This window comes from Periophthalmus magnuspinnatus, chromosome 12 (genome assembly GCF_009829125.3).
Source record: "Periophthalmus magnuspinnatus isolate fPerMag1 chromosome 12, fPerMag1.2.pri, whole genome shotgun sequence".
Classification (NCBI taxonomy): domain Eukaryota; kingdom Metazoa; phylum Chordata; class Actinopteri; order Gobiiformes; family Gobiidae; genus Periophthalmus; species Periophthalmus magnuspinnatus.
The window spans coordinates 2,641,273-2,665,428 of record NC_047137.1 but is presented as its reverse complement, the minus strand read 5'-3'; the positions used below and the strand labels follow the sequence as shown (position 1 = coordinate 2,665,428).

The 24,156-nt window shown below is 42.0% G+C and overlaps 1 protein-coding gene across 4 annotated transcripts; it reads left to right on the top strand.

The window, feature by feature from the left end:
• Positions 1-10,388: 10,388 nt before the first annotated feature.
• Positions 10,389-23,676, top strand: LOC117379386 (nuclear transcription factor Y subunit beta-like). 4 transcript variants are annotated; one of them, XM_033976089.2, is made up of 7 exons: positions 10,389-10,528; positions 12,438-12,525; positions 14,225-14,355; positions 15,351-15,548; positions 16,946-17,024; positions 18,201-18,280; positions 21,887-23,676. In XM_033976089.2, the coding sequence occupies exons 2-7, from the start codon at positions 12,441-12,443 to the stop codon at positions 21,917-21,919; spliced, it is 606 nt and encodes a 201-aa protein (XP_033831980.1). In that variant the 5' UTR covers positions 10,389-10,528; positions 12,438-12,440; the 3' UTR covers positions 21,920-23,676. The 4 variants fall into 4 exon arrangements, with proteins under 4 accessions (XP_033831980.1, XP_033831981.1, XP_055081723.1 ...); XM_033976090.2 differs by having other exon boundaries at positions 10,399-10,528; positions 12,441-12,525; positions 21,887-23,520; XM_055225748.1 differs by having other exon boundaries at positions 10,527-10,807.
• The last annotated feature ends 480 nt before the right edge of the window (positions 23,677-24,156 follow it).

The window sequence follows — 24,156 nt, the reverse complement described above, 5'->3', positions numbered from 1 at the left end:
CTCTAGCTGCCACATTCCATATAGGAAGTGAGGATGGGTGCACTTGGACTCTGGCTCCAATTCACTTTCTATTGAAAATTCATCACCTCCTCTCTCTGTAACTGCTGTCGTGAGAGTTGTCATTTTGTTTTTAAAGTGTTGGTTTTAATCCACTTTACATGATCCTAGTGTAAAGGTTTGATTGACACACTGGTTTGGCAGCGGGATGGGCACTTAGCAATGCCCCCTTAGAGGCGTTATTGTCAACAGCCTTGCTCCAGATGGACTCTATGATACTCGTGGTAGGAATTCCAAATATGGAACTCGGCTCCAAATTCGCCCTTATATCTGCAGACATCGCAGTCCCTCAGTCCACTTCTTTATACATACACACCTCACATAGTGACAACTAGTCTCAGCCTCTGTCGCCCTCTCCTGGACACATGATGCACGCACAGTTGTAGATATTTATTAGTCTCATTTGGATCAACTCCTCTATAGGAAATAGATGGGAATAGAGAAAATAGATGCCTTATAATTCTGTTTGCAGTATATTTGCGAGTTTTTAGAATAAATATTTCATCATATCAGGTGTGTTTTCTATGGGCTGTGGAGGATTGTAGGTTTGTTGACCTGGTTTAAGGTTAATAAAGATTAATATGACAATAATATATGTACAGGAAGCAGACTAGAAATGTATTTTACCCGTGAGATTGAGGATAAATAAGTATAACTTCACCCTCTCCCTTTTCGAGCAAAGAAACTTTAGAGTTTTAAATGGGACGCATTCAAAATGTGTTCATGCATTTTGTTTTTTTTTCTTGGACAAGAATGAAAAATTATCCAAGATCAATGCTCGAAATAAATTAATTATCATTGTCAAATGAACTAGTCTCGTGTTGTCTCTGCTCTACTCTGTGTAGGGAAATCATCCACTTTAAACATGTCTTCACAAATCTGTGAAGGTTAAGGTTAGAAAAAGGTTCCTTTTTGTTAAACAATGTTAACTTTTGTAAAGTCATCTTGAAAACAGCATTGATGAAAAAGTGGTCTTTGGTGGTCTTTTGGGCATTCCAACACAGTCCACATTTCAAGAATAGCATTAAAGTTGAACGAAACACTAAATCGACTTGCTTTTTTCTACTAAATTGTATATAAGGTGTTCTAATAGCATGGTCTACTGTTCTGACTCCCTTTTTCTATCTGACATCATACATCATTGCCCTGATTACAGCCAACAAAGTTTGAAGTGTGGAAGCCTGTTTGATAAATCATAGGCCGTGTCCCAATTCGCCAAATGCACCATTCGAAGTACTCTCCTAAGTACCGATCGAAGTACCCGGCCGAAAATGTGTACTCCTCAGTGTAACCTCCATCTTGTCGAAATGGGACATGCCTACACTACGGACCGTACTTCCACCGGTGTCTTTGCGCGTACGTTACATACATTACGTACATTATTTTTTATTATTTCATCGCACCCGTTTATTTCTGTTCAGATTGAATATCAATAGGCAAATATAACGTTCGAGGTGATTTTTTTCCTCAATTGTAGCTACTTCATAACTTTAACAAAATATACCTTGTGAAAACGTAATAACAGAGATCATTTTTACATTCATAGTCTATAAACCAGAGAACACTGATTAGTTGTACATAAAGTTGGGATATTGCAGTTTAACGATTCGGTATTTGCGCAGGTTTCATTTGATCTGTGGCTAAACCACTTTAATACCAGTAGGGGGCGCTGTGTACCTTCTATGCCGTGCCCGTTCATTTAATTTTATTATTGTATGGTATTTTCTAGCAGTGCAGCGCTACATCAAACTTAGTAAATCAAGCTTCATTTACTAACGCGAACGTAAATGACACATGCCACCAGGGGACGCACACCTATGAAATGCACCTGAACTCATGAAGATGTTGTGCAGACCTCCCACACACACACCCACACCCCCAAACACACACACAAACACAGGGGGGACTATGGAAACTATGGAATTACTATTAACTAGTCACCTGGTAAATCCAAAGTAAATACCTTTGTATTTTTAAACAGGATATCGGTCTCTACTCCTACTGTGCAATCAGATTTGTTTATTTTAGTGATGCTTGAAACAAACTTGCTCATTGGTCACCTATCAATTTGAACACAAGGAAAATTCTCTCACCTCAAAGTTTAGTGTGTTGCTCATTGAAACCCACCGAGACAAAGGCAGAAACATGCAAACTCCACACATAAAAGCAGTGCAGTGTACACAAATGCTACAATAGTGACCTCTTAATCATGAAAACCAGGTACTGGAAGTTAATGTGTTATTAGTTTGGAACTGTTATATATATTTCACAAGAACTATTCCACTGAAAAAAGTGCATTGAACACAAAGGACAAAAACACTCAATTGGCTTCAAGAATTGTATTGAAAGATTAATTAATTTGTTTGTTTGTTTCAGCTCTGTGGGAACAAACACAAGACACAAAAAGAGTGGGAGCAGAAAACACAATATCTGATCCCTAACATTTTATTTATGTTTTTTTTGTTTGCTTGCTTCACACTAAAACACAAGAACCACACTATTTACATGCTATTTACAACAGGAATCACAGAATGATCACTAATACACACAGAACTATATTTAACGTCAGGCATATTTTTTGCAGATTTCTTAAATTTTTTATTTTTTATTTTTTTGTTTCACACTAAAACACAAGAACCACACTATTTACAACAAAACACCTATGTATATTATGATACAGTGTCATAGTTAGTAGGCATCTGTGGAGTCCCAGGTCAGAAATGATAGAATATGGGACATGGATGATCTGAGGGCCCCTGCAATAGCAGCCGAAAGCATAGCAAAGGGAGCAAGGAGAGCCTTAGCAGGAGGAGCAGAGAGGGCCTTAGCAGGAGGAGCAACGCAGGGCTTAGCAAAAAATAACATGGCGGGTGTCAACAAGGCGAATAGGGAGGGGCTTAGCAGGGGGAGCAGGGCGGAGCTTGGCACGAGCACCAGGGAGGGACGTAGCGGGAGAAGCCGGGACGACTTTAGCAGGAGGAGCAACACGGGGTTTAGCATAAGGAACAGGGTGGGCCTTAGCAACACGAATACGGAGTCGCTTTGCGGGAGGAGGACGGAGGGGCATGAAGGGGGCAGCGAGGAGGGGCATGGTGGGGGCAGCGAGGGTGGGCATGGTGGGAGCGGATGGGGTGGGCATGGCTGGGGTGGCGGGGAGGGACATAGCATGAGCAGCGGGGAGGGGCATGGCACGAGCACCAGGGAGGGACATAGCGGGAGGAGCAACACGGGGTTTAGCATAAGGAACAGGGCGGGCCTTAGCAACACAAATACAGAGTCGCTTAGCGGGAGGAGGACGGAGGGGCATGGAGGGGGCAGCGGTGAGGGGCATGGTGGGGCGGAGGGGGTGGCCGAGGCGTTGGTGGCGGGGAAGGGCATAGCATGAGTAGCGGGGAGGGGCATGGCACGAGCACCAGGAAGGGACATAGCGGGAGGTGCAGGGAGGACTTTAGCAGGAGGAGCAACACGGGGTTTAGCATAAGGAACAGGGCGGGCCTTATGCTAAACCTTATGCTAAACCTTAGCGGGAGGAGCAGGGAGGGGAATGGAGGGGGCAGCAGGGAAGGGCATGGTGGGGGCAATGGGGGTGGGCATGGCAGGGGTGGCAGGAACAGGCGTGGCAGGGGCAGTGGGGAGGGGCATGGGGCAAACACTTTGATTTGATATCACCTAACAAGGTAAGTAAATTTTAACATAATTACAGATGCATTATATTTACTTATATGGAGCATTTTTTCACTGTTTCTTATTTTATTTAAAGGTGAGGTGTTTATTGTGTTCCAAGGAGTTGGGGTAAAATAACAACACCTCATCCATGCTAAGGCATTACCGTGCCTTGCATGAGAATAAGGAAGAAACTAGAGCTTCATCTAGTTAAGGTAAGGCATGATAATAATAATACAAATACACTATCACAATTTTCCCATGTTTACTTTTGTTTATTGTGCTAATAAAGCCAAGTAACACTGTATTTATTGTCTTTTAACCAGCCACCAGAAAGCAGGAGCTGGATGAAGCCCTTGTTTCCATGATAGTGAAGGACACACAGCCCTTCAGTATTGTGGAAGACGTTGGATTCAGGGCATTTGTGTCCAAACTGGATCCCAATTATGTTCTCCCTACAAGGCAGGTATGTATGGGTGCATGCATGGAATAAATGAGTACTTAATTGTATGTCTCACAATTCAGACAAATTCAGCATTATATTTTTTTTTCTTTAGGCTCTGAAGGCCATGGTGGAGGCCAAGTATGAGTCAGCAAAGGAGAAGGCTAAGGCTAAAGTAGAAAAGGTGGCTGCCGTTAGCCTGACTTCTGACATGTGGACATCCATCAACATGGATGCCTACCTGGCTGTAACCTGCCATTTTGTGGGTGAGAATACCGGGCTCAGCTCAGTGCTATTGGGAGTGCAGGCATTCCCCCAATCACATACTGCTGAAAATATAGCTTGTGTGAAAGCCTCACTGATGGAGGAATGGGGAATCACTAATAAGGTGACATGTATGGTCACTGATGGTGCTCCCAATACGGTTGCATGTGTGAGCAAGCTGAAGCTTCGGCATCATATTTGCATAGCACACACGCCTAACTTGATTGTAAAGAAGGCACTTGACCAGAACTTGTTCAAGGAAGCTGGTTGGCTTCTTTAGAAGTACCACCTCTGCTAAGGTATAGTCATTCCTTTTATTCCAATTTATAATAACACTAATATTTTGTCTGTGCTCCTACTGCAGTGATTTAATGTCCTACTCATCTGTATCTTTAAAGAAGAAACTTACACAAGTGCAGCTCCATCTAGGAATGGCAAACATGAAGCTGATGCAAGAAGTGGAGACCAGATGGAACAGCACATATTTGATGCTGCAACGTTTAGTGGAGTTAAGGGAGCCCGTGGGAGCAGCGTTAGCTGGGCTACAACATGACATCCCCATGATCACTTCAGATGAATTCAACATTGTTGGAGGGTGCCTTTCTTTGCTGTCTCCCTTTTATGATGCCACTGTTGAGCTGTCAGCTGAGGAAAATGTGTCTGTCTCGAAAGTTGTCCCTCTAATGAAAATGCTGGAGCAAAAACCTTCAGGAGGAAATGGGAAAGCCGGCACCTGCAGTGGCATTGGAAATGGGAGACCAGCTCATCACGAGAAGCTTTATACTTTGCAGTCGATGAGCATCGTGTCCCTTGCTACACTCCTGGACCCCCGATTCAAAGTTATTGGATTTTTCAGTCCAACAAAGGCCACTGAAGCTATAAAACCACTGATCTCAGGGTGCGCTACAATTCTAAGGGAACAACAATGTGGAGAATAAATCCCCCAGGCTTCTACCTCTCATGATGTCACTGGAGGTAATGTATTTTTTTTCATTTTGACATCAGTTACTCATATGAGAACACTAACTTACATGTTTTGTGATTTCCTCTTAGGTAGCAAACTATGGCATCGTCTAGACACCAGTGTCTTGGAGGCAAGGAGGTCTCAAACTGTGACTGCAGATGCCACTGTGGAGGTCCAGCGGTACCTTTCAGAGCCCAATATTGGAAGACTAAAAAACCCTTTGGAGTACTAGGAAAGGCAAAAACTGATCTACCCAAATTTATACAAACTGGCACTTGCATTTTTGTGCACACCACAATATTAAAACAGAAGAGTGCAGAATAAAAACCTTTCAGGCATATGCACAGCTAAACAGAACTGTTTTGAGCCTGGATTTAAACATTGTCAATGTAGAGGCCTGTCTCACATCTTCAGGAAGACTGTTCCAGGTTTCAGCTGCATAGAACTTAAACACTGATTCCCCATATTTAGTCCTGACTCTGGGCACCAGCAGGAGGTCGGTCCCTGAAGTCCTCAGAGTGTGAGATGGTTCATATGGCACTAACATGTCGGAGATGTACTTTGGACCTAGGCCATGGAGAGACTTATACACAAGCAGAGCTGCTTTAAAGTCTATTCTTTGAGCTACAGGAAGTCAGTGCAGAGACCTGAGTACAGGACTGATGTGTTCATATTTCCTGGTTCTGGTAAGGACCCGAGCAGCAGTGTTCTGGATGTACTGCAACTGTCTTAATGCTCGTTTGGAGAGGCCAGTGAGCAGGCCGATACAGTAGTCTAACCTACTGGAGACAAATGCATGGACAAGTCTCTCTAAGTCTGGCTTTGACAGTATACCTTTGATTTTTGCAATGTTTTTAGGTGGTAAAAAGCTGCAGATGTTATTGATTTGATGTGGCTGTTAAAGTTCAAGTCTGAGTCCATTATTACCCCTAGATTTCTAGCCTGATTTGAAGGTTTTGGAGAGAGAGGTGACTGCTGACACTTTCTCTATGTTTCTGTGGGCCAAAGATGATGACTTCAGTCTTGTCTGAGTTTAGCTGGAGAAAGTTGTTTTGCATCCACATACTGATCTGTTGATGCAGTGGCAGAGTGAATCCACTGGTCCATATTCACCTGCTGCCAGTGAGACATAGATCTGAGTGTCATCTGCAGAGTTGTGATTGGACACATTATTGCTGCGTATTAACTGGCCTAACGGCAGAATGTAGAGATTGAACAACAGGGGTCCCAGGATTAGCCCCTGGGGCACCCCACAGATCAGGGACACCTTGTTTTCTAGATAGGACTTGAACCAGTTTAGTGCCGTACCAGAGATGCCCACTCAGTCCCCTAGTCTCTGATCCCATGATCCACAGTGTCAAAGGCAGCACTCAGATCTAACAGGATCAAGACTGAGACTTTGCCTGCATCAGTGATCAAGGGGATGTCATTTGTCACCTTGATAAGAGCAGTCTCAGTGCTGTGGTGGGGTCTAAAACCTGATTGGAAGACATCAAAGGAGTTGTTCATTTGGAGAAAATTAAAAAGCTGTTGGTAAACAACTTTTTCAAGGACTTTGCCTGAAAACGGCAGATTTGAGATCGGTCGATAATTGTTCAACATTGTGGCATCAAGACTGCTCTTCTTTAGGAGAGGCTTGATAACCACAGTTTTCAAAGCTCTTGGGAATGTTCCAGATTGAAGTTACATATTAACTATGTGAGTGGTGACAGCAAACTGTTGAGCACAGACTTTAGAAATTTAGTGGGTAACACATTGAGGCAGCATGTAGATGAACTCAGACTGGTGACGATCTCTTGGACAGTTTTGTCAGTTACAGGTGCAAAGTGAGTCAGCTCTAAGTGTCCAGGTGGGTGCTGGGTTGTTATGTGCATCGTGGAATTGATGGCATTTTTAATGCTCTAAACCTTGTCATTAAAGAATACTGCAAACTGATTGCACTTAGATGTGGAAATTAGTTCTAACGGCAGTGGAGCTGGGGGTTTGTTAATCTATTTACTGTTGCAAACAGGACACAAGAGTTGTTACTACAACTTCCAATAATGTCAGAAAAATACCTTTGCCTTGTTCTACATAAAGTTCAAATCCTTCATTTCCTTCATTGGGTTTTAAAAGTGTTTTAAATGTCCAGAACATTTAAAACACTTGATGTCACAGAGTTCAACTCATCAACATTAGAACATGAGGCATTTTCAAAGTGTATCATTTCCATGAACAGTGCACCTGTTTTATCATTTATGTGTCTCCGAACAACTGCAGGACCAGCCGCTGGTTTAGGAATAACAGACAGGACAAAGAAGACACAGAAATGATCAGACAGAGCAACATCCACCACATTGACATTTGAAATATTTACTCCTTTTATAATGAGCAGGTCCAGAGTGTGTCCTCTGTTGTGGGTGGACTCGCTGACATGCTGAGTCAGACCAAAGGTTTCAAGGACAGAACTGAGTTCTTTAGTGTTTCTGTCAAACACATTATCCACATGTACATTAATATCACCTGTAATGACTAAACCATCAAAGTCTGTGCATACGACTGAAAGCATCTCAGTAAAATCATCCATAAAACTCAGACAGTGCTGGGGAGGTTTGTATATGACTAAGTAGAGTATGGAGGGGGATTGTTTTAGCTCCATTTTAAAGGAAACATACTCAAAAGATGAAAACACCCCAAATGATAATCTGTGAGTAACTAAATTATCTCTAAAAAATGCACACACATTTCCACCTTTTTTGTTTACTCGTGTTTCAGTTTCAAATTTGAAGTTGGGTGGAGTTGATTCGACTAGAATTGCATTACCTGTGTTTTTGTTGAGCCATGTTACGGTTAAAAACATAAAATCAAGATTAAAAGAGGAAATAAAATGATTAACTAAAAATGGCTTGTTACATAAAGATCTGACACTGAGCACAGCAAGTTTCAGATTAGTTTCAGTAGGACTGGATCCTATCTTCTTACAAGGAATGTGAACTAGATGTCTCTGATTGGACTGTCTTAACTGTCCACCCATCCATTTTCTTCCGCTTATCCAGGGCCGGGTCGCGGGAGCAGCAGTCTAAGCAGGGAGTCCCAGACTTCCCTCACCCCGGACACGTCCTCCAGCTCCTCCGGTGGGACCCCAAGGCGTTCCCAGGCCAGCCGAGAGACATAGTCCCTCCAGAGCCGGGCGAGGAGGAGAGGGAGGCGGGTGGAGGAGGGCCAGGCGGGGAGGAGGGGAGCTGTCATCGGGGCATCTGAAAGAGTTACACTCCACAGGGGGAATGGGACAGGGGACAACATGTGAATAGCATTGCTGATGAGAGAACAGGGGGAAGCAGAGGATAGTGCTCAGGTTGCCATACTTCCCCCAGCTAGTTACCTCCTACTGCAGCCTATCTTATCCCGGGTTTTAATGTCCCTAACTCCCTCACTAAGTAACCTGGTCATAAGCTATACCGAAGAGGAAGGTTTTAAGCCTGGTCCTAAATACAGAGACTGTGGGGGCCTGTTTAACATCAGCAGGGAGTTGATTCCATAGCACAGGAGCTTGGTAACTGAATGCTCTCCCTCCCACTGTACTTTTGGACACTCTAGGAACCACTAATAGTCCTGCATTCTGAGAGTGGAGTGCTCTGTTTCGCTGGTACGGGACAATAGCATCTTGCAGATAGGATGGGGCCATACCGTTTAGGGTTTTGTATGTCAGGAGGAGGACTTTGAATTTGATTCTAAGCTCAACAGGAAGCCAGTGCAGATATTTTAGTACAGGACTGATGTGGTCTCTTCTTTTAGTTCCTGTTAGGACTCTGGCCACTGCATTTTGGACCAACTGGAGGCTCCTTATAGTACTTTTGGGGCAGGCGGCGAGCAGGGAATTACAGTAATCAAGTCTGGAAGTAACAAATGCATGGATGAGTTTTTCAGCATAATTTTTAGGTAAAATATTTCTAATTTTATATTTCACAGGTGAAAGTATGCAGTTTTACAAGCTAGGTTTATATGGGCTGTGAATGAGAGATTTTGTACAGTAGGGCTAGAAGCTATACTCACATTGTCGAGTGAGATTATCTGGTTTGACAGAGAATCTCTTTGACCTTTGGGACCAACGACAATGACCTCTGTTTTTTCAGGATTTAAGAGCAGGTAATTCAAGGTCATCCAGGTTTTGATGTCCTTCACACAGACACTGAGTTTATCTATTTGATCAGTCTGATTTGGTTTCATTGATAAGTACAGCTGAGTGGTATCAGCATAGCAGTGAAAATTAATGTCATGTTTTCTGATAATGTTACCCAATGTCAACATATACAGAGTAAATAGGATTGGACCAAGCACAGATCCTTGTGGAACACCACAGGCTACTTTAGAACAGGGAGAGGTGCTCTGGTTTATACTAACAAACTGGTACCTATCTGATAGATAGGATTTAAACCATTTGAGGGCGGTCCCTCTGATTCCAATGTCACATTCTAACCTCTGCAGTAGAATGTTGTGATCAATGGTGTCAAACACTGCACTGAGGTCCAGTAGGACCAGGACTGAAGCCAGCCCGATATCAGCAGCTAGTAGTAAGTCATTTGTTACTTTAAGCAGTGCAGTCTCTGTGCTGTGGTGAGCTCTGAATCCAGATTGAAATTTTTCAAATATATTATTATCATTTCACATGTGGAAAACTACTGCTCCTGGGGGTACTCCAGTTTGCTCTATTTTGTACAGACTGCTTCGTATAGTCTTTACTATTTAATTCAAGATGTGTAATATTTTTGTTCTTGTATTGTAACATTTGTATAAGTCAAGTTGTTTAAAAAACCCTATGTTGTTATCTCCCATCGAGAGTTATGTATATTACCGTATGGACTGTACTAAATCATGCACACAGATGAGGGCACTTAGCCTACAAAGTAAATTACCCTTCTATGTTTGATAAGTTGCATCCACAGACTGAAAATGTCTTCTTTAAACAGTCTATGGTTGCACCTCTGTCCTCTGCAGCCGGTGTGGGGGGGCCCTCTGCCGGTGTCCTATCGCAGCTCCGTGTCTCTACTCCTCTGCTCCGCGCTGGGACTGGCTCTTTCGCAGCCATTTTCTGTCCAACCACCGAGTCTCAGCGAGCTCAGCCGGACGCAGCGAACCAACCAGGATCCCATCATCTGCAGGTTTGTGCGGGGCTGCGGCCAATGATCGCCCCCGGTGCGCCCTTCGCTCGAATGGAAATGTCCGAAGTTGCTCTGGTTTTTATTTGTTGTCGCGGTGAATCAGCGCAGGTCGTTTGGACGCGTGGATCAAAACAAACTTTCAAAATAACCCCATTTTTACGCGCAACGGTCTAGCCTTCCTTTAGCACAAAAGAACAGGCCCGAGCCTCGCCAAAGTGGATTTAACAAAGGAGATGCGTGCACACTGCAATACGAGCTTGAAAATAATATTAATAAGAGGTAAAACCGTGTCGGATAATGGTTTAGTAAACATTTTGGCGCAGAAAACATGAATCGGTCCAATGCAGCGTGAACATTTAGGTCAATAGTGCAGTGTTAGCTAGCATGTTAGCTTTAGCATGTTAGCTTTAGCGTCACGACTGCAGCTATTTCAGTGGAGGGGCAAAATGAATGTCCACGTTGCACATTTTAAACCCGCAAAAATATCTAAAACGTGCACGTAAAGCTAAAATACGCAGTGTGTCAAGTGGTTTTAATAATTATAAGATTTAAAATTACGTATTTTGGCACATTGCATTTAATAAATGAAGGAGCCATCCACAAAAAACGTGTTTTTATTTTTATCTATTGTCAAAGTATAAGATGACCATCAAAGTAAAAAGGTACAGATTTGATTAAAATGTGCATAGGTGAATTATAAAAGTTTACTGTTTTAGAAATTTGCTGATGTAAGGCTGACAAAAATCATGGGATTCAGTAGTCTTATAAAATCGATAGAAAATGGCTGCAATAAGAACAGATTAAGGAAAATAAATTAAATTTGCGGTGTAATCTTTCAAACGAGGTTTATAGTGATATTCCTGAGTTGGCCGTTGATTAATTGCTCGATGGAACTGTATGTAAGATTTTGGTTTTCATAGACATGACCTAAGTTTGTCCCTATATGAGGTAAACATGTTCAAATCTAATATAACTTTTACTGATAACAATTGTAATTCAGATTTATTCTTAATCACAAAAACGGACTAAAAGGATTGTCTGATCTGAATGGTCACTACCTAGACCCCAATACCTGCAGCCAATCATGAATCAGTGCTAGTGCAGCCTTTGCAGCTCAGTGAGTGAATGCTGGAGGTTCTGAGCTTTCACATGAGGCCTGTCCATATACTGAGAATGAAACACACTTGTGTCCTCTATCTGCAGGTTAAGGCTCTGGACACACAGGCTCAGATGGGATTGTAGTACCTTTGTTAAACAGTAAGAGGCAGTATGCAGACGGTTCCTTTTTAAAAGATGATTGGAATTAAGGGTGGGTAACGTTCATAAATATTGGGTTGATATTATTGTTTTGTAGATTTATTATTGCAACTGACAGTATTATGGCCATCAGAAATGTGCTGCCAGTGTCATGATGGAGGTTGAAATATCACATAAAACTCAAAAGACAATTGGCCGACTAAATAAACTTATTGGACTAAAGACATCGAAAGGGGGCATGGCAAAAGCTCTCAAAACTGTTATGTATCTCTGTGTATCTGACCCTACTGCATGCTCAAGACTATACCTGCAGAGGAGATGATACAGAAACTTCTATTTATGCAGAAAAAGGTACTAAGAATGTGTTATTTATATAAAATATATATTATATAAAAGCAGGTTAAACTTGTGCATCATGAGTTTAATCTGACTTTTTACAGATAAATACCAAAAAATACCAAATCTCACTCACTCATTTCTCCTTTCTGCTGTTGTCCCATAGAAATCCTGATCATCTAAATAACATTAGACTAATATACATTTTGGTCAACAAGACTCCATCAACTGATTAATTGACTAAAGGACTAAAAGAACACACCTCTAGATGCACATTAGTGAACACAGTTTCATTAAAACCTGTTTTTCTATTCAGTAGATGGACGCAGACAACTCCACTACAGATGCCTCTCAGCTGGGCATTGCCGGGGAATACGGCCATTATGTCCTCCAGTCGCAAGATGGTAAGGAGCAGACTCTTGTTTGCTGATACTCAGGCTGTGCAAAGAATCCAACTCATTTTGAGTAACTATATTCCGGTCATAGCCTGTATAAAGAAGTGTAGTAAGTGAGTTCGATGTCACAAAGCATTTGGCTCCAAATGAATTTCATCGAGGGTAGCCGTTAAAGCTCGCTTTTTAAAGTATGGGATCATGTAGAGCGGGTTAATACGAACATTTTATGACCAAAATGACAAGCGTGACAGCAGCAGTTAGAAAGACGGGCCACAATTTTTTCATTGTAAAGTAAATTGGAGCCAGAGTCAATGGAGCCAGAAGCATGTCCTTGAGCTCTTCCTATTTGGAGTGTGGCGGCTAGCAGGTTAGCTATGTCCATTTATATATACAGTCTATGATTCCAGTACAGTTATTCTTTCATTTGGTGGTATTCAGAATACAGTTACTTTACAAAATTAAAAGGAATACACAGTGGTACTTTATCATATAATTTTGATTTTGAATTGTACAGAATTAGTCAGAATAAAGAAAAAACAGATCTTGCAGTGTGTTTATGTGTGATTTTTTAAAGTAATTAGACATAATTTACTGCAGAAGAAACACTGCAACAAAAATAAAGCTGTTTGTAATTATATGTCCTGTTTTGTACCGTACCGTGAGATGCATATCGTGAAAATATTGTATCATGGGATTTGGCTATCATTTGAACTCCCTACTGCTCTTGTTAGTTTTCATTTACACATTGACCACTGGTTTTTACAATTTATTTCACTTTTTAAAAAAAAATCACTTTGATTTTTTATCTTTTTAATAATACCTTTAACAGCTTTGAATAATATTTTTTTAAATATTTTAAAATCTATTTTTCTTTGTAAGAGGGTTTTCTGTTGCTAATATGCGATTAGAGCGGTGGCCTCTCAGCCCGAAGGTTGGAGGATCTGTTCCTGGTCGTATCTGTGGTTTGTTGGTGATGATGGGAGGGGCTGCATCACTTCTGTCAGTCTGTCCCAGGGCTGTTGTGGCTATCTGACCATCACCAAGTGAATGAATGGCCCATCTAAATCTGTTATGTGATCTGAACAGAACAGATATACAAAAAATATTTAAGTCAGAGGTGTTCTGCAAAATGGATTTTTCAGATCTTTTAACTATGTTCTAGTTGTTTTTTTTCTCCCTTTGAAGTTGGTTTTGGAGTGATTCATGTTTGACTAATCTTGAATCGCTTATTTTCAAGACACCATTTTGCTGATCAATCCTTGTTTTCACCTCCAGCGGTACACACCCATTGTGACATGCACTTCCTTCCCCAGTTTTATTTTCTTAATCTGTGATACTCCTAGGATTCAGCAGTGTGGCTTAGTCATTTTGGTATAAATGTAAAAAAAAAAACACACACACACGGTAGTGTGATTTGCAGCTATCTGTAGGAGGGGCTGAGAGCATGCACCATTTTGTTGTGATGACGTTTACTGCAACGTCAGCTCCCACTGTGCACTGCAGTTTTGACGTGGAGGTCAGCGGACTTGTTTCTTTTATTAAGTAATTTTAGATGAATATTGTGATTTAAAATGTACAAATTATAACATAATGATCCACAGGTGTCATAGATTATAACTATAGAGCCCACAAGCACTGATTTGATGATGAAATTCCTGTTATGTTTTCATCTTTTCAATAAATGTTTTTTTCTGAATTGTTTTTAAAGATGAGGGCGAGGAGGGCATGAACGACCACGACGACAGTGGGATCAAAGAGAACTTCCGGGAGCAGGATATATATCTGCCAATTGCCAACGTGGCTCGGATCATGAAGAACGCTGTGCCAACGACCGGGAAGGTACGGGTTTGAGGCCAAAACTACCACCAGACAGCAGTTTTTAAGTTTATTTCTAAAGCACATTTCCAGACTGCCCCACAGTGCTGCACAAGTTAAAATATGGCCCAGCTGATTCATAATAAATACACATGTAAAGTTATAAAGCAATCAATTCAAATCAATTTTACTTAGGCTGGCTTTGGGAACAGCCAGCAGGACCTGGTCAGCTGACCTCGGGGCTCTGGGTGGAGTATAGGACTCTAGTAGCTCCCTCAAATAAAGAGGACTTATAGAGTGCACACATCAATACAATCAGTTACAATTTAAATTTCACCTGATATGAAATGGGGAGCCAGTGAAGGTTACAGAGCACAGGCGTGATGTGGTCTTCTGGACATTCTATAAGCGCTGCAGAGAGCCCTGGTCCAGCTCCACAAGAATTACAGTAATCCAGATGCAACATTACAAATGCATGGATTAGTTTTTCAAAATCCGCCTGTGGAAGGCAGGGCTGTACTTTCACAGTTTCAACTGAAAGAAGCTGGACTTAATGACAAACCTAATGTGCTTGTCCAGATTGAACATAGAATTCACAATCACCCCAAGATTCCTCACTGCAGAGTGGCAATAAGAAGACAGAGGACCAATCACACTGCCATGCCCAAGCAGTGGGTTCATTTGGTCAAACACCACAATCTCAGTTTTATTTTGATTTAAGCTCAGGAAGTTTGTGCTCAGCCAAGTCTGCACATCCCTGAGTCCTGCAAAGCTTTGTGGTCTGGCTGTCATTGTCGGTCTCTCGCAGATATATTTGAATGTCATCTGCAAAAGCAATGAAATGCCACATTGTACTGACCCATTTGTGGCATTTTTTTTGACACATTTGGCACCTCCCTACTACCCACTGTACTGTTTCTGGATATTTGCAGGGAAACCTGACAGCCCCACTGTAGCCTGGGATAAATATTTTGTATTTCCCTGTGCATGTAAGTATGTGTATATGTGTTCTATTACAGATCGCTAAGGACGCTAAAGAGTGTGTTCAGGAGTGTGTGAGCGAGTTCATTAGTTTCATCACCTCAGAGGCGTCAGAGCGATGTCATCAGGAGAAGAGGAAGACCATAAACGGAGAGGATATCTTGTTTGCCATGTCAACACTGGGCTTTGACATGTATGTCGAGCCGCTCAAACTCTACCTACAGAAGTTCAGAGAGGTATGGAGCGATGGCTGCACCACTACCTCTGTCGGGGCTTAGTCTGTTTAAATGTGCTTACAAATGTGAAAAACAGAATTAGTTCATTTGAAACAGTTTGCAGGGGTCTTAATTTATTCCTCACTTACCTTTTGCATTCTTAGCATACTGATTACCACACCACAATGTTTATAAGCTTTTCACAACTTTCAGAGAACAGAATTTTGCCATCAGTGTGTCATGGATCTTCCCCGGGCCCTCCTCCCGGTGGGAAATGCCCGGAACAACTCCCTAGGGAGGCGTCCAGGAGGCATCCTGAACAGATGATCAAGCCACCACAGCTTGCTCCTCTCGACGTGGAAGAGCATCGGCTCTACTCTGAGCTTATCCCTTGTGACTGTGACTTCCTGATTCTCTGAATGCTCACTTCCAAATAGGAAGTGAGCATGTGTGCACTTCCAGCTCCATCAACTCTGGCTCCAGTTCATTTTACATCGGAAAACTGTAGCCCTTCTCTTTGTAACTGCTGCAGTCGGGCTTGTCATTTTGGTCTCAGAATTGTTCATATTAACCCACTCTACATAATCCTGTTATTTTTATTTTCCTATTGTGTCCTTAACTCAAGAACATTAATAACTTAAGGCAACATTCTCCCGTTAGCGTTAGCAACAGGTTTGATTGACAGCATCTGCTCTCACCAGCGGTGCAGGCGGGAAGGGGTATTACCTTCAACAGCCTTACTCTGAATTGGCTCTTTTGTTGCTATGATACTCGGTCGTAATTCCAAATATAGAACTCGGCTCTAAATTTGACCCTATAAGTGCTAGCCTTCATGAGCTTCGTTTGACTGGAGCTGAACGCTGTGGGTGACATCATACTCCCTTAGTCCACTTCTTTATACAATCTATGGTCATACCCCTTTATTTAATAGACCCAGTGATGTTTTAGGTTAAATTTGAGATTTAAATATGTGCATCTCAGCAGTTGATACAGCTTTGCCACAATACTTGACTAGTCTCTTCTTTTATGGGCTTATTTTTGTGGCTTGTTATGGTTTGGTAACTTGTTGCTCTCCCTGCTTAAAATATTTTGCTTAGACTTTTTTTTTTTTAGCTCTTGATTTCAAAATAGGTCAGCTATGTACTGTTTGCATCTAATTTTAAAGTGTTTCATTGTCAGGAAGTGTGCGGTTAGTATGCTAGTTGTTGGCAAAATGACGTAAAATTCCACTCCATCTGGTCTCTGAAATTTGCGAAAAGTACAGCTTGGAATCCATAAGGTAAGTGAGGAGTAACTTTGGACCACTGCAAACTGTTTAAAATGAACTAGTTCTGTTTTTCACATTTTTAAGATGGTAAAAATCAGGTACAGCGCCTTTAACTGTATATTTCTGAGTGAATGTCATGCTGTGCTCTCAGACGCTGAAAGGAGAAAAGGGGATGCCTGGAGTCACTCTGGGAGATGGAGTGGGAGATGAACTGGCTGACGAGAGCTTCTGTGAGTGCACAACAATACACATGTTCATTGAACCTACTTTCTAAATGTATATGGTTAAGTAGGGGTTACTGTGCAAAAGAGATTTGTCCCCTCATCAGAAACATGCCTGAAGAGGTTTTAGATGTCATCCATGGATGTTTGAGTAATCTAGCAATCTCTCCTGGGTCCTATTCGAACTCGTGCTGCCACATGGCAATTCTCCATAAATATACAAAAGCATGATACAAAATTGTACACAGCAACAAACCTTATGTAATGTGCATTAGCGGGATGCACGCTAATTGTGTTGTGATGGTGTTCTGAAGGGGGACTGACTTGGTATAAAGGGAGGGGAGACTGTGAAACTAGTAAAACATGATAATACGTTGTTTTGGGAAAATATAGCATTTTCAAAACATTAACTGTTAACATGGTGATCTAAATATGTTATGTGTTACAATTAATACCCCCACTTTATTACCTCATAAAAGTAAAATACTCCCTTTTTAATGTAATCAGTAGCGCTTGCATTTTTTTTTTTTTCCCCAAATCGACCTTAAACGACCCTGCTATTGTTCTCTTGTTTGGGTCTGTGGATGGAGTTATAGATGTGGGATAGATGATGTCTAAGGCCCCCCATTCCTGTATAAGCAAGGCTTGTCTTTCGTAACAAAAATAGCTTCCTTAACTCCCCTCAAGCCATTTCTTTTCTCTGGCTAAGATCTGAACTTCACTATCATCAAAGGAGTGGTTAGTGGCTTTGAGATGGAGATGTACGGTGGACTGGGGTCCAGAGAAGCTTTCGCGCCACTGTTGGTACATCCTCTTGTGGAGTGGCAGCTTAGTTTCTCCAAAGTACCGCTTACTGCACTCTTCACTACACTGAATGGACTAGACTACATTACTTTGTTTGTGGCTTGGGGTTTTGTCCTTTGGGTGAGCCAGTCTTTGCTTAAGGTGTGTGGGTTTGAAAAAGACAGGGATCTCGTACTGTCTGAAGTTTTTCAGACACACCTGCTGTGTAAGGAATAGTGAAATAGTCTGAAAAATAATAGTCTGAAACATGAATGATGACATCTTAAACCTCTTCAGGCATGCTTTTGATGAATGAGCAATGTTATAACATGGTAGAAAGCTCCAAAAGTCGACTTAGCACAATCCCCCTTCTTTAATGAAGTCATTGTAACTGTTTTCCAGCGACCCCACTCCCCGCTGGTATCATCACAGCAGACGGACAGCAGCAGAACGTTATGGTCTACACCACCTCCTACCAACAGGTACCTTCAGACCAGGACTGGACCGGGGCTGGACTGTGACTGGATCAGGGCAAGACTGGGACTGGACAGGAACTGTATCAGGGAAAGACCAGGAGTGGACCAAGACTGGACCGGGACTGAATCAGGGCAAGACCGGGGCTGAACTGGGACTGGGAGTGGGAGTAGACTGGGGCCGAGACTGGATCGTAACTGGACTGGAACTGGACCTGGACATGGACCGGGACTAGACCGGGACTGGTAATTAAAGCTACACTATGTGACTTTTCTGGGTGAGGGGGTTCATCACTGTTTTTCTCTAGTCATTGGTTTCGTTGGAATGTTCCACAGTATGAAATTAAACTGTAATGTATTCAAATGCAGATGTTTAATGGTAGAAAAATAAAACCCTTGAAAAATCTTTTTACTGTGACTCCGCTCACATCTCCACAGATATGACCTATAACTTGGGCTAGCGGTGTCACATGATTTTTACATGGAGATAGATAGATTTAATGCCATACTGTGGAAAATTCTTGACTAATAAAATGTCCATAGAAACAAGCAGAGTTATAATCTATGACATCTGTGGATCATTGTTATAACTTGCACATTCTAAATGTCAATATTTATCTAAAAGAAACAAGTCTGCTGAGTTCCGCATTAAAAAACATTGCCTTAACATCATCACAACAAAGCTCCGCATGCTGTCGGGCGCTCCTGTGGATAGCTGCACATCACACTAGCGAGCACCTGGTTTTTGTACCAAAATGACTAAGGCCCTGTCTCAATTCGTCAAATGCACCCTTTGAAGGGTCCCTTCGAAGTACCCTTCAAAGTATAGTTTGAAGCTTCCGGACGAGAATGTGTACTCCTCAGTGTAGCCGCCATCTTGCTGAAGTGGGACAGGCCTACACCACGGACTGCACTTCCACCGCTGTCTTTGAGCATACGATACATACATTACGTACGTTATTTTGAATTATTTATTATTTAATGGAAGAAAAGTCAAGATGTCGTCGTCACAGCCGTTTCTTTCTTTTTAGATTGAATATCAATAGGCAATTATAACGTTCAAGGTGATTTTTTCTCACTTGTAGCTACTTCATAACTTTAACAAAATATACCTTGTGAAAACGTAATAACAGAGACAGGTAACAATATCATTTTTACATTCATAGTCTATAAACCAGAGAACACCGATTAGTTGTACATAAAGTGGGATATGGCAGTTTAACGATTTGGTATTTTGGCCAGTGTCTACACCACTTTAATAACAGTAGAGGGCGCTGTTTCCCTTCTGTGCCGTGCCAGTTCTTTTCATCTTATTATTGTAAGGTATTTTCTAGCAGTGCAGCGCTACATCAAGCTAATATCTTGATTTACTAACATGAAAGTAAATGACACGTGCCCACCAGGGGGTGCAGACCTATGGAATGTACCGGAACCCATGAAGATTTTCGTCTCAGGACTCTCTTCTGTCTTTTCTGGAGAGTCCGTTGCTTCGTTGTTCACATCAGAATCAGAATCAGAATCAGAAGACTTTTATTGCCATAGTCTGTGAACACAGTTCACAAACTAGGAACTTGATACGGTGAAAAAGTGCAACATAAACACACTGAATAAATACAAATACAAATAAGAGCATGCACAAAGTTAAAAAGATATGCTTAAAAAAATCAAATGAAATACTTAAAGGGAAAAAATATGTACAATAGCAGCATCAGAACAACAGTGCAAAGTGGCTTATTAAAGTGACCGGTGTTATAAAGTGTCCAGTTTAGTGCAGATATTATAGAGTGTTCATGAGACAAACAGCAGAGGGGAAGAAACTGTTCTTATGGCGAGAGGTTCTGGTCCCAATGGACCGTAGCCTCCTGCCAGAGGGAAGTGGCTCAAATAGTCCATGTCCAGGGTGAGAGGTGTCAGCTGCTATACGGCCTGCTCGCCCCCGAGTCCTGGAGACGTACAGGTCCTGTATAGATGGAAGGCTGCAGCCAATCACCTTCTCAGCAGAGCGCACAATGCGCTGCAGTCTCTGTCTGTCCCTGGCAGTGGCCCCAGCGAACCACACAGTGATGGAGGAGGTGAGGATGGACTCAATGATGGAAGTGTAAAACTGCACCATCATCTGGACTGGCAGCTTGCGTTTCCTCAGCTGCCGCAGGTGGAACATCCTCTGCTGGGCTTTCTTGATGAGGGAGCTGATGGTCGGCTCCCACTTGAGATCCTGGGTGATGCAGGTGCCCAGGAAGCGGAAAGAGTCCACAGTGGTGATGGGGGAGTCCGTCAGGGTGAGGGGAGGCAGGGGGGCTGTGACTTTCCTGAAGTCCACGATCATCTCCACTGTCTTCTGGGCGTTGAGCTCCAGGTTGTTGCTGCTGCACCAGGACACCAGCCGGTCCACCTCCCTCCTGTAGGCAGACTCATCGCTGTCCGAGATGAGTCCGATGAGGGTGGTGTCATCCGCAAACTTAACCAGTTTGACGGAGTCGTGGCTGGAGGTGCAGCAGTTGGTGTACAGGGAGAAGAGCAGGGGAGAAAGTACACAGCCCTGTGGAGATCCTGTGCTGATAGTCCGAGTGTCCGAGACATTCTTCCCCAGCCGCACGCGCTGTCTCCTGTCTGTCAGGAAGTCAGTGATCCACCTGCAGGTGGAGTCAGGCACGTTGAGCTGAGCGAGCTTGTCCTGGAGCAGAGCAGGGAGGATGGTGTTGAATGCAGAGCTGAAGTCCACAAACAGGATCCTGGCGTAGGTTCCCGGGGAGTCCAAATGCTGGAGGATGAAGTGAAGGGCCAGGTTAATGGCGTCGTCCACAGACCGATTGGCTCTGTAGGCAAACTGCATTACCTGTGTGGATCATTAAACTCTTCTGACTTTATGTTTCTCTTTTAACGCTTACAATACAAACGAACATTCTTACATTTTTCTTATTGCAGTAATATTTTCTAATGATAATAATGTCTTCTTATTGTCTAGCAATAACTGCACATTCTTTTATTCCATATAACTCCCCTCCTTTTTAATCATCAAACACACTGTACAGATCTTTATTCAGATTTAACAGTTTCATGTCGCACTGTTGTAGATTAGGTAAACCAGTACGAACGTGTATTGCGCAGCGGACTCCATTTTCTTCTGTTTCTTGCGTAGTCGCGGTGCATGATGGGATATAGCAGTGTGTGAAGTCTGCATGGAAGCACGCTTTGGTTACGGCCGATCTCCGTGGAAACGCAGGGCACATTTTGTCTTGCACATTAGTCGGGTGCATTGAAATGGGTCTGGCCTTGTCACACCGGAAATGACATAACTGCCCTTCGACACACACTTCAAATGTTGATTCTAAGGCCATTTTTGTGAATTGAGACACGGCCTAAGTGACGTCACAGTGGGCATGTACCGGTGGAGGTGAAAACAGAAGTAGATCTGCATAATGCGATTATTCACACATGAATCACTCCAAATACAACTTCAGAGGCTCAATGAGAAGAAATGACTAGAACATTATTTGCACAAGATGAAGTCAGGACCTATTCTGTAAAATAGACTTTTCAGAGCTTTAAACCGTGACATTTTGTGACTTTGCTGGGATTTTTTCAGTCTTAATTTTCCATTTCTTTATTTTCCAGATCCCCACTGTGCAGCAGATCCAGTTTTCATGACCTGAGTTTGACCTCCACAAAAAACTACAACTGTGATGTCCACTGCCCTCCAAAGGTCAGAGTTCAGCAGGAGAGGCGTGTACAAAGGATGCCTAAGTGGGTGGACAGTAGTGTAGTCATAAAGTACCACACGATTTGGGATTTTTGGTCCAAATCGATGGATAAAGGCTTTGTTTTTAAGGCTAGTCTTAATATTACACTTTAAAAATCATATCTGCTGATGTAAAAATGATTAAGTCAGGTTAAAAGTCGAATCAGAAAATGAGTAAAGGTCCTATATTACGCAAAATGGACTCTTGTGACCTTTAAGCCATGTTATAATGTTATCTCATCACAAACATACCTGGAGTTGTGTTTTGTTTCACCCACACGTTTGAGTAACTGCCTGACATCTCAAGGTGGAACAGATGTTTTCAGTTTGGGAAAAGAACTCATCCTAAACATGCAGGATTTTGTGTGAATGAAACAAAACACAACTCCAGGTGTGTTTGTGATGAGGAAACTTGCAAACTTTAATAAATGTTTAAAAAAATGAATTTATTTTACAATTACTTTGACAATACAAACAGTGTTCCTTACTTAAAAATTCTGCCAGTGGAATTTGTGTTGTGATCATTTATACTAAAGGTGCACTATGTAACTTTGCGTTGCTTGGAATGTTCCACAGTATGGCATTTGACTTGTCTCCACGAGGACAAGCAGGTGACACCAACAGGCCAGGTTACAGGTCACATCAGCGGCAATGCGTAATTTATTTTTAAATCCACAGCATGTAACTTTTTAGTCAAACAATAGAGTAAAATAAAGGCATTTTTCATTTTGGTTTTGTTTGTACTGAAAAACACATGTCCTTGCTGTGAGCGGGCTTGCCACTCCTTCCTTTAACTAGTATATTCCACAGTATGGCATAAAACACATCTATGTTCATGGAGAATGTTCCAAAGTATGGTTTTAATTAAGTATTTCCATGGAATCATACAGGTGACATGCCACCTCCAGAAAGTTTAATACTATACCTTTTAAGCAATAAAAAAATAATCTGTAATTGAATAAATGCAAGAGAAGTTTAATGCCATACTTTGGAACTTTAAAGAGGGGATTTTCTTTTCTTTTTAAAGCTTTCTACCATGTTATAGTGCTGTTCCCTTATCACAAACATGCGTGTTTGAGTAATCTAGAGATCTCTCCTGGGCCTCATTCGAACCCTCCTTATGTTTAGCAGTACGAGCTTGTACAAGGCTCCGCCCACAGGTCTACGTCACCCATGCTCCCACATGACAGTTCCCCTTAAAACATGATACAAAATTGTACACATCAACTAGACAAACCTGATTTGATGTGGTGTAGTTCCAGCAGTGACCCTCCACCACAAAAAGTTACATCGTGCTCCTTTAAATACAGAAACATAAAATAAATCTGTTTATTTATTTTTTTATTTCGTCACTTTTACTTGCAGATATTGTTTTTGCAGTGTAATGAATTTAGTGTCCGTGCGTTTTGTTCATGTGTTTTGGTTCTTTAGGGGACTGCGTATGGGGAGGGTGGGGGGTTAAAATGTTAAAATTACACGTTAAGATTTTATTTTCAGCGCTTTTTTTTTTAAGCAAGAGGAAAAGGAGATGTATCATGCAGGTTTTTTGTAGATTTACCATGTGCTTTAATGTTGTCAAACCTTTGAATAAAAACTGAAAAATCACAGTTGCTATGTTTTATTATTACGGCATGATTTCATGTGCAATAAACTTTTACACCTCAGTATTTTTGAAAGAAGTATCTGTATACTGCCTCTGAGAGTTTGACAAAGGTACAACAATCACATCTGAGCTTGTGTGTCCAGAGCCTTAACCTGCAGATAGAGGACACATACAGGTGTGTCTCGTTCTCAGTTTATGGACAGGCCTCATGAGAAAGATCAGAGCCTCGAAAATTCACTCACTGAGCTGCAGAGGCTGCACTAGCACTGATTCATGCAGGTGCTGTGGTTTAGGTAATGACCATTCAGACAGCCAGACATTTCTTTTAGGTTTGAACCAACTGGATTTCAGCATTAAACGTGGCAACACAAATGAGAGAGTTATGTGAGGCTCATTTTGCTTTCTGATTGGATAATAGTCTCGAACCAAAAAACACCAAATTGTCCATCACGTCCAGTTTTTTTGTCATTAACCAGCATTACCAATATTGTTATTAGTGAAAGTTCTGTTCAATTCGAACACGTTTTCCTCACATCTCGGGTC

Bases quoted from the DNA above. Each gene is read 5' to 3' on its own strand.
- LOC117379386 (XM_033976089.2), top strand. From the start codon at position 12,441: ATGGACGCAGACAACTCCACTACAGATGCCTCTCAGCTGGGCATTGCC. The intron at 12,526-14,224 runs GTAAGGAGCAGA...TTGTTTTTAAAG, and splicing joins TGTCCTCCAGTCGCAAGATG to ATGAGGGCGAGGAGGGCATG. The intron at 17,025-18,200 runs GTGAGTGCACAA...ACTGTTTTCCAG, and splicing joins ACTGGCTGACGAGAGCTTCT to CGACCCCACTCCCCGCTGGT.